The following is a 10,700-nucleotide window of genomic DNA, read 5'->3' as shown; positions in this document are numbered from 1 at the left end:
TATTTCCCATATGATGGAAACAAATATGGAATACAAGGAAGCATGCATCACGCATATATGGAAACACCTATGACTATATGGACATGGAAGGAATATGAGAAGCATATATGGAAGCAACGAACTGTAGAAAGTTTTAGAATATCATGGAAGCGTATTTTCTTTTACGGAAACATTCAATTTGCTATTATTATCCGTCTCCAAGTGACTCGACGTCCTTTCTTTGATTTTCACGTGTAATTAACTATGCAACAAAAATACATGAAAACAAAGATGGACCCACGTTTAAATTCTAACCAGCCATGATTTTTGGGAGCAATTAATTCTATGAAGCGGATTACAAAGAAACAATCAAGCAAATTACCCATGCTTCTACTAATCTAACGGTTAAAACAATTTCATCCAGCGGCTGGTCTGATGCGAAGCTAGGGATAGTAGTCTAATCCCGAAGCTAGGGATAGTAGTAAAAATCAATGGTGCCCTTTTAACAAGGCAGCACTTGTAGGGACATAGAGTTTTTGAGCTCGAGCTTAAATGCGTCCACACAAACAGTAAAATCAAAAAAAATCAAAACATTTCAAAAAAACTAATTTTTTTAATGAACTTTAACAAAAATACGAAATGCTTACAAATTTTAATCATGAGATCACATCCAAGTAAGGCATGACAAAAAAACTAAAAATGATGCTCTAAAAATGCTACTTCCGAAAGCATTTTGAAACACTGATTTTGTCGTTTTTACCACGTCTTACACGAATGTGATCTCATGATGAAAATTTGCAAACACTTAGATTATTTGTCAAAAATCATCAAAAAAAAATCAGAATTTTTTGAAATGCTTTTAAATTATTAATTTTTTACTGTTCAAGCAGGTGCATTTAAACTGGAGCTCAAAAAGGTACTTTCCCACTCGTAGTTCTTGTAGACCTATAACCTTCAATACAACTTATCTGGTACCATATCATACGGACGCAAGGAACCAAAATAAGTCACTCAGCGACCATTAGGTGAACAATTTCGCTGGCCTACATAGTCACGAGGTCAAACTTTCATGAGTGACGACTCCAAAGCACAACCCAGCGTGATGAATGCAAGGTGCGTCTATCAGCATCAAATAAACTAAGACAGCAAAACATGGATAGCCATGGAAAGGCAGGATCGACTTCATACAAGGTGTCAGATGCTTTTTCAGACCCCAAAACCGAACACTGCACGTATCCTCTGGAAGATGAGCTCTTTCCAGCCTCTCTCGGTGTTCTCCACCACAGTTGAGTTCCCATACCTGCAGTAGGAAAGGATAACACAGGAGTTTCATATACAAGCCGAAACCGGTAATAGATTAACTAATTCAAAGTTTCAAGCACAAAAACTTGAGGTACCTGTCTTCTTCTGGCACATCAGTTTGTTTGAGCTTTATTATTGTCACTCCTGACTCAGGCTCATCAAACACCAACCTGACCTGCATTCAAGTTCCACACATCACAATGAGGATATGTTTCTCGACAAAAAATGTGATGTTTTATATCAACAAAACATCACTAGCAAGATAAAAATATCAGATGGCCAAGCATATTAAGCCCTAGTATTAGTAAGGCAGCTAGGAAAAGAGACATCGAGCACGTAAACAAATAACCACAGGCATAACACAGCATGGAGATACACAAGAATTTATGCCTCCCAAATTGAATCAGTATTAATACAGTATAAGGTCTGCATTAGTAGTTCATCACAAAAAAATACTATATGTATATAAAACCATTCTTCTAGATAGGACTTATGTTCTAAAAATGGTAGCCTGGACGTTAGTACTTGGATCACTCCACATTGATGGTTATATGCCTTCAACAGGCTGATTCTATGACAACAGACAGACATTCCCCACACAAGGCCTAGCATGCAGTCCACCTACAACACTACAAGGCTAGAAGCTTAGAAGTAAGAAGACAATACGTCCATGGTAATTGGTCCGATATGAAAATCTCTCCTCTCATCACAAAAAAAATAGTTCTGATTACATGCTGAATTATGTCAACCTCAAATGCGAATAGGAAGATTATCACCCCTAGAAGAGGACAGCTTTTGTCAAAAGTTTCTGATCATATTGACCCAGCTATACGAAAAATGGTTTATTCACCGTCAGATCCGCTTATTTGGAGGAATGGAACCATCAACATGGAAGTAAATTGCAACATACAAACGGTATGGGTAGAATCAATGCCAATCCTATTTGGAGTAGAATTTGGAGTTTATCTTGCCCGACAAAGGTTAAAATTTTCGTTTGGCGTACCTTGCATGGAACTCTCCCATGTCGTGTAACGCTTGCCAATAGACACATGAAGGTTTCACCCATCTGTCCCTCATGCTCAAATGGACCAGAAGATACAAAACATGTATTGTTCCTTTGTCAAAAGGCAAAAGAGGTCTGGAATAATTTGGAGATATACGAGGTGATTAAGAAAGCATGTGCTATTGATTATGCCGGAGAGGCAATACTTGAATTTTTACTTCTTATGGCAGATCAAGAACTATCTAGTTTGGGCTTACAGAATGTACATGAACTAATCACTATAACCGCTTGGTACCTATATGGTGGGACAGACAAAAACTAGTTCGTGAAGGAAAGGTTCAAAACGCATACCAAACTTCCATGGGGATTTGTGCCATAACAACAAACTATGTTAATGCGCACTCACCTAATGCATCTAGTAAAACAGGTGGATGGAGCATACCTCCTATGGGGTTTGTTAAGTTGAATGTTGACGCTTCCTTTGATCATGATCTACTTAGAGGCACGGTGGGGACGGTTCTTAGAGATGATAAAGGAAGATTTATTGCTGGCGGGAACTGGAGGATTGACTGGTGTGATGATGTTTTGACAACAGAAGTATTGGCTTGTTATGACCGGTACAACGTACCAACGAAGGAGGCCCAATGGGCAGGGTTAGTTACGGGCTTAGCCCAAGTTATCTTAGCTATCTTAGAGTCCAAGTTATATTATAGTCCAAGTTATATTAGAGTCCAATTTATCTAGGGTTTAGTGGAGGCTGTCCTCCTATATAAACACATGTACCCCTTTGATATTAAGCAGACAATAAACAGTATTCTGTTGTCGTCTCCCTCAGGAGACGGGAGCCCCAAACCCTAGCCGCCCCTCTCTCTCTCTCTCACGCCGCGACGGCGCCCAACCGCCGGCGCCGGCGTTCCCAGCCTCGCCGCCCGCACTTCCACCCCTACAACCTACGTCCGAGACCTGGTAGAACCCTAGCCTCTACCAATTTGGTATCAGATAGCTTGGGTTCGATGAGTTTGTCGAACCTTCCCACCACCACCGCCGCCGCCAGCACCGCCCTCCCCGCCACCTTGCAGCAGCCGCCGCCGCCGCACCAGTCGCCGCCGCCAGCCACCTCAGGTCCGGCCGCCTCCGGTACTACGGCCCTGGCGGCCGAAGCTGCCCCCGTCCTCTCCCGGCGGAGATGTCCTCGGCGATCCGCGACCTCACCCTGGCGGTCTCCAACCTCCGGACCTTCCTCCAGGCTCCGTACACGGCCCCGCCACCATCGCCCCCGCCGGCGGCGCCCTTCGCGCCACCGCCCCCGGCCACCGTCGCGCCCCAAGGCCTGCCGATCAACAAGGTCAGGTGGCCGCCGTCGCCGTCCCTGCTGCCAACGTGGCTCGACACGCCGACCTACACGACGGTGCCGCTCCAGCCGACGGTGTTGCAGCCGCTCGCCACCACCTTCGGGGGATTCGGCGGGTATACTGACCCGTACGCCAGGAGCTCCGTGGTGCCGCATCACCCTCCTTCCGCCGAGCTGGGTCGCCACGAGGGCGCCTACGCGGCCTCGCCGCACGTGCAGCAGCCGCCCCGCTTCACCAAGCTGGAGTTCACCTACGACGGCACCGTCAACCCCCTGAACTGGCTCAATCAGTGCGATCAGTTTTTCAGGGGCAACGGACCATGGCGTCCGACCGCACATGGATCGCCTCCTACCACCTCCGTGGCGCCGCACAGACGTGGTATTACGCCCTCGAGCAGGACGAGGGCGGGATGCCTTCGTGGGAGCGCTTTCGCGACCTGTGTCTCCTCCGGTTCGGCCCCCCCATACGTGGGAGCCGCCTGGCCGAGCTCGGTCGCCTTCCCTTCACCACCTCGGTGCAGGACTTCGCCGACCGCTTCCAGACATTGGTCTGCCATGCGCCTGACGTCACGACTCGTCAACGCGCCGAGCTCTTCGTCGGCGGCCTTCCCGACCACATCCGCATCGACGTCGAGATGCGCGACCCCCAGGACCTGCAGACGGCCATGTACTACGCGCGCGCGTACGAGCAGCACGCCAACGCCCTGCAGCAGGCGTTCCCGGGCCGCGGCACGCGTCCTCCGACCCATCCCACCCCGGCGGCCGCCACCCCGACACGCCCCGCCCTGCCGGCCACTACTGCGGCTGCCCCTGCGCTGACACGCACCTTCCGGCGCTTGACATCGGCCGAGCAGCTCGAGCGGCGCCGCAAGGGCCTGTGCTTCAACTGCGACGAGTCGTATGCGTCGGGTCATACGTGCGCCCGCCTGTTCTACTTGGAGACCGTTGACGACACGGAGGTGGAGACCCTCACCGCGGAGCTCGACGCCACCACACTCTCCGAGGCCGATGTCACGACCTACAGGCCGATCAATGTGACCGCCTTCGTCGTCTCCCTTCATGCCATGGCTGGCATCAAGACGGCAAAGACGATGCTGCTTCCGGTGACGATCAACGGGGAGCGTCTCACCGCGCTCGTGGACACGGGTTCGACGCACAACTTGCTGTCCAAGGACGCCATGCGCCGCCTCGCACTCCAACCGACGGGCTCGAAGAAGTTCAGCGTCACCGTCGCCAACGGGGACCGCCTTGCTTGCCATGGGGTGGCGCGCCAGGTTCCCGTCCTCATCGGCGACGAGCCGTTCTCCATCGACTGCGTCGGCATCGACCTGGGCTGCTACAACTTCATCCTCGGCATCGACTTCCTGTCCACTCTCGGCCCCATCCTTTGGGACCTCGATGTACTGTCCCTCATCGTCTGGCGCGAGGGCGGCCGTCGCGTTCAGTGGACGGGCATCGGCGGCTCCGGCGCCGCGACTCCGCAGCTCCAGTTGATGGCGGCCGCACTGGATGAGGCGCATCCCCTCCTGGCCGACCTCCTGCAGCAGCACAGCGACATCTTCGACGAGCCACTGGGCCTCCCTCCCGCGCGGCCCTGTGACCACCGCATCCACCTGCTGCCGGACACGGCGCCTGTCACCGTGCGCCCGTACCGGTACCCTCAGCTGCAGTAAGACGAGCTCGAGCGTCAGGTGGCGGTCATGCTCGCGCAGGGCATCATCCGAATTTCGGCATCGCCGTTCTCCGCCCCGGTGCTCCTTGTGCGCAAGCCCGACGACACATGGCGCTTCTGCCTCGACTACCGCGCCCTCAACGCCCTGACGTCCAAGGACAAGTTCCCCATCCCCGTCGTGGATGAGCTCTTGGACGAGCTACACGGAGCACGCTTCTTCACCAAGCTCGACCTTTGCTCGGGCTACCATCAGGTGCCCATGCACCCTGACGACATCGAGAAGACGGCGTTCCGCACTCACCATGGCCACTTCGAGTTCCTGGTGATGCCGTTCAGCCTCTCCAACGCACCAGCGACCTTCCAGGCCCTGATGAACGACATGCTCAGCCCATACTTGCGCCGCTTTGTGCTTGTTTTCTTTGATGACATTCTTATCTACAGTGCATCTTGGGCAGAGCACCTACAACACATGGCCATCATCTTCAACGAGCTTCGAGCGCATCGTCTTCACCTCAAGCGCTTGAAGTGCTCGTTCGGCACGACCTCCGTCACGTACCTGGGGCACATCATCTCGGCGGACGGGGTAGCGATGGACGCGGACAAGGTCGCCGCCGTCGCCGCATGGCCAACCCCGCGGTCACCGCGGGCGCTCCGCGGCTTCTTGGGCCTTGCCGGCTACTACCGAAAGTACATCCGGGACTTCGGCCTCATCGCCACGCCACTGACGCGTCTCCTTCGACGCGACGCCTTCTCCTGGGGAGGAGACTACGGCATTCGAGGCTCTCCAGCAGGCGCTCACGACGGGACCCGTCCTCGAGATGCCGGACTTTGATATACCGTTCGTGGTGGACTGCGACGCCTCTGGCAACGGCTTCGGCGTCGTCCTTCACCAGGGCGAGGGACCGCTCGCCTTCTTCAACCGCCCCTTCGCCGCTCGCCATCACAAGCTCGCGGCCTACGAGCGCTAGCTTATTGGGTTGGTTCAGGCGGTGCGCCACTGGCGGCCTTATCTTTGGGGCCGGTCGTTCCGTGTGCGCACGGACCACTACATCCTCAATTCTTGCTGGACCAGCGCCTCTCCACCGTTCCGCAACACCAGTGGATCAGCAAGCTCTTCGGCTTCGACTTCACCGTCGAGTACCGCCCCGGCCGTCTCAACACGGTCGCCGACGCCTTGTCCCGCCGCGACACTGAGGATGTCGCGGACGACGTCGCCATGGCTGGCACTATCATGTGCATCCGTTCCGGGCCATCTTTCGCCTTCATCGACGACGTTCGCAGCAACTTCGACGGCCGCGGACGCGCAGGGCCTGCGCCAGCGCCTTGACGCCGGCGAGCTGGCAGCGCCCTGGCGCTTGGACGAGGGGCTGCTCCTACATGGCCGCCGCATCTTCGTGCCCGACCATGGCGACCTGCGCCACCAGGTCCTGACCTTGGCGCACTCTGCAGGGCACAAGGGCGTGCAGAAAACTCTTCATCGTCTTCGTGCTGATTTTTACATCCCCGGTGACGGCGAGATGGTCCGCGACTTGGTGCGGTCGTGCGTGACGTGCCAGTGGAACAAGACGAAGACACTACGACCCGCGGGTCTACTACAGCCGCTGGACGTACCCTCCCAGGTGTGGGCGGATATTTCCATGGACTTCATCAAGGGCCTTCCCAAGGTGGGCGGCAAGTCCGTCATCCTCACAGTGGTTGACCGCTTCTCCAAGTACGCGCACTTCATCGCCCTGGGTCATCCATATACAGCCGCCTTTGTGGCGCGGGCCTTCTTCGATGGCATCGTCCACCTCCACGGTTTTCCTTCGTCCATCGTCAGCGATCGTGATCACGTGTTCACGGGACATGTCTCGCGGGATCTCTTTCGGCTGGCGCGCGTGAAGCTCCGCATGAGCACGGCGTTCTACCCTCAGACGGACGGCCAATGCGAGGTGGTCAACAAGGTGATCGCCAAGTACCTGCATTGTGTTATTGGTGATCGTCCACGAGCTTGGGTGGACTGGTTGGCGTGGGCGGAGTACTGCTACAACACCTCCTATCACTCCGCCCTGCGCACCACGCCTTTTGAGGTGCTCTACGGGCGCCCTCCTCCGGCAATGCTCCCTTACGAGCCTGGGACGGCTCGGTCCGAGACGGCGGGCGACTTACTCCGCACCCGCAACGACATTCTGGCTGAGGCGCGCCAGCGTCTTCTCCAAGCATAGCAGCTGGCCCGGAAGTACTACCATGCTCATCATCGCAAGGCGGAGTTCGCGGTGGGCTATTGGGTGTGGTTGCGCCTCCTCCACAGGACCACGCAGTCTCTGGACCCGCGCTCCAAGCGCAAATTGGGACCTCGCTACGCCGGTCCCTTTTGTGTGCTGGAGCATGTCGGCACACTCGCATACCGATTGGAACTGCCAGCTGGTTCTCGCCTCCACGACGTCTTCCATGTCGGCTTACTGAAGGCCCACCGTGGGGACCCTCCTGCAGCGACGCCGGCCCTTCCTCCTACTTCGGATGGCCGCCTCCTTCCAGCTCCCGCGCAGGTGGCGAAGGTGCTGCAGGCGCAGCAGCGCCGCGGCATCTGGCATGTCTTGATACAGTGGGCCGGCCTGCCAGAGGAGGAAGCGAATTGGGAGAAGCTCGACGATTTCCGCTAGCAGTTTCCAGATGTTCAGCTCGAGGATGAGCTGTTTGAGAAGGCGGGGAGAGATGTTATGACCGGTACAACGTACCAACAGAGGAGGCCCAGTGGGCAGGGTTAGTTACGGGCTTAGCCCAAGTTATCTTAGCTATCTTAAGAGTCCAAGTTATATTATAGTCCAAGTTATATTATAGTCCAAGTTATCTAGGGTTTAGTGGAGGCTGTCCTCCTATATAAACACATGTACCCCTTTGATATTAAACAGACAATAATCAGTATTCTGTTGTCGTCTCCCTCAGGAGACGGGAGCCCCAAACCCTAGCCGCCTCTCTCTCTCTCACGCCGCGACGGTGCCCAACCGCCGGCGCCGGCGTTCCCGGCCTCGCCGCCCGCACTTCCACCCCTACAACCTATGTCCGAGACCTGTAGAACCCTAGCCTCTACCATGGCTCTAAGGTTTGGATTACTTCTTACACAGAGGATGGGATGCAACCGGCTTATTATTAACTCCGACAATATAGAAGTCATTAATACAATGAAAAATGGAGGACAATCGGCGGGAGCAGTCTTCGATGACTGCTATTTTTTGGCTTGTGATTTTCCTCTTACTAGATTTGAACATTGTAATAGAGAAGCAAATAAGGTGGCTCATGAACTTGCTAGGATAGCGAAATTTTCCGTCACAAAGGATTGTTTTGAGGAGCCCTTGGATGAAATTGTAAATTTGCTTATTGACGATGTAACTGTTATTCCCAATTAATAAAGTTAACGGTTTATTTCAAAAAAAAAAACTCAAATGCCATACTAGAGATGACATTTTTTGCGGAACATGGATGGTACTTGGCAGGAGGTACAAAGGAGTGAAAAGCAAATTGTAAATAGTCAACAGCTCATGTTCTATGCTTACGAGAATTCCCAGATGGCCCGTTCTTACCAACGTTTCTAACTTTATGTAAGTAATAATTCATATAATCAAACATCCAATCTTGTTCATTCTTTGTTAGATGAGCCTAAGCTAACTGGTTTCAGTCTGAGCGAATTTCATGCATCCCTATCAAATACCGAACGGTGGAGCAGTACAAGTATATAACACAACCAAGTACAATACCATAACGATGTACTCCCTCCGTTCCTAAATATAAGTCATACAGAGCAAAATGGATGAATCTACACTTTAAAATTTGTCTATATACATCCGTATGTGGTCCATAATGAAATATCTAAAAAGACTTATGTTAAGAAACGGAGGGAGTAGAACTTACTGTAGAATGGACACCATCAGCCCAGCTCCCAAACCGCCATTTCTGCACAACCAGCTTCCCTTCCTGCAGCTCCTCATTAACACCTGTGATGGACCCATCAAAGAGGCTAAACTGCCCACCAACATCCTTGCTGATCCTCGCATTGCTCTGTGTGAAACCCTTCCATCTGTTCTCATCCATCAAGATCTCATAGATGTCCTTGGAGCGGCAGTTGAACTTCTCCGTCATCTCAATAGTCTTGAATCCTTCCTTATCCTTGCCATTCGCCTTCTTCTCCTTAGCTGCTGGCGCATGCACTGGAGCTGCTGTCACATTCACTGAAGGAGCGGGAGCAACAGCTGCGCCACCGGCCGCTGGGGCAGCCTTGGTGGATAGCTTCTTAGAATCTATCTCGTCCTTTGCGGGGCCACCATTCGCCATGGCGGCGACATACTCCCGGATCTTGGCAATGACCAGAGGCTTGCCATGGGCGATGAAGGCATCCTTGGCCCGGCGCGCGAAGGGGCCGTCGTCACCGCGAACGGTGATGCGGAGTTCGGGATCCTCGTCGGCGTTCTCGTCAGCGAGGTAGGGTAACTCAACTGTACCAGTGACCTTGGCGACCCCCGACTCGGATGCGGCATCGGCCTCCCAGGCGAGCGTGAGGGAAAGCTCGTACCCTGGGATAACCTTGCCCTTGCGGATGTTGACGTAGGCCTCGCCATCAAGCTTGTCGAGGGTGGTGGTGCGGAGGGTGAGGCCGCCCTCCCCGGAGAGGACGGGGAGGCCCGCGAGGAGCGCGGAGAGACGCGCGCGAGACCATTCGAGACAGTCGCGCTCCGCCCAGTGCCAGTTGTGGACGTTGGCACCGTCGGCGCGCTCCTGCACGATCCACCGTGCGTCGCCCTCGCCGAACTTCGCCATGGTTTTTTTTTTTTTTGGGGGGGGGGGGGGGGGGGGGGGGGCTAGGGTTTCGTTGGGCACGATTTGCTTTTCTTTCCCCAGATCTGCGCGTGGTGTGAGCGTGGAAACTGGTGTCGAGAGCTTTAAGAATTGGGGAAGAATTAGGCCCACGGCTGATTCTGGATGGTTCGGTCGTGCAATCGAGTTGTCTCGAACTTTCTTTCTTTTTTAGGAAAACGTTTTCCTCCTGCCGACGGATTGCACATGAAGGATCTATCGTCTTGTATGCCTGCCACGTGTCATGCTAGCTGCAAGCTTATCTTTTTGGTCAATGCGTCTTTATCCCACTAGCAAACAAATCCGTGTGTTGCAACGTAAGAGAAAATAACACACGCTTTGAACACAATATATTTTCACATGGCATCACATTTGTGTTGTCGACGATTGCCTCAGTGCTCACACAACGAAAACGTGTTTAAATGTACAATCACTCGGAATAAGATGAGAAATATGTTGTTTCTTCCCACGAGATTTTCTAAAGGTGTGTATGTGTGATTAACGATGTTTTCTTTCCTGTGAATTTGATTTTAATTTAGTGGATATTTATTGCAATTCCTATGGTC

At 53.1% G+C, this 10,700-nt stretch overlaps 1 protein-coding gene across 1 annotated transcript; it reads right to left on the bottom strand.

Moving 5' to 3' along the window:
* Positions 1 to 932: 932 nt before the first annotated feature.
* LOC123407368 (activator of 90 kDa heat shock protein ATPase homolog) lies at positions 933 to 10,188 on the bottom strand. Its single transcript, XM_045100482.1, has 3 exons — positions 9,196 to 10,188; positions 1,377 to 1,456; positions 933 to 1,279 (listed from the first exon to the last, which is right to left on the bottom strand). The coding sequence occupies exons 1-3, from the start codon at positions 10,096 to 10,098 to the stop codon at positions 1,186 to 1,188; spliced, it is 1,077 nt and encodes a 358-aa protein (XP_044956417.1). The 5' UTR covers positions 10,099 to 10,188; the 3' UTR covers positions 933 to 1,185.
* Between the last annotated feature and the right edge of the window lie 512 nt (positions 10,189 to 10,700).

The sequence above is a fragment of the Hordeum vulgare genome, chromosome 7H (assembly GCF_904849725.1).
Source record: "Hordeum vulgare subsp. vulgare chromosome 7H, MorexV3_pseudomolecules_assembly, whole genome shotgun sequence".
NCBI lineage: Eukaryota > Viridiplantae > Streptophyta > Magnoliopsida > Poales > Poaceae > Hordeum > Hordeum vulgare.
The sequence above is the reverse complement of the archived record's forward strand: the minus strand, read 5'-3'. Positions and strand labels throughout refer to the sequence as shown.

Coding starts and splice junctions, on each gene's coding strand:
- LOC123407368 (XM_045100482.1), bottom strand. CDS start 10,098: ATGGCGAAGTTCGGCGAGGGCGACGCACGGTGGATCGTGCAGGAGCGC. Junction 1,457..9,195: donor CTGATGGTGTCCATTCTACA/GTAAGTTCTACT, acceptor ACTTGAATGCAG/GTCAGGTTGGTGTTTGATGA. Junction 1,280..1,376: donor GATGTGCCAGAAGAAGACAG/GTACCTCAAGTT, acceptor TTCCTACTGCAG/GTATGGGAACTCAACTGTGG.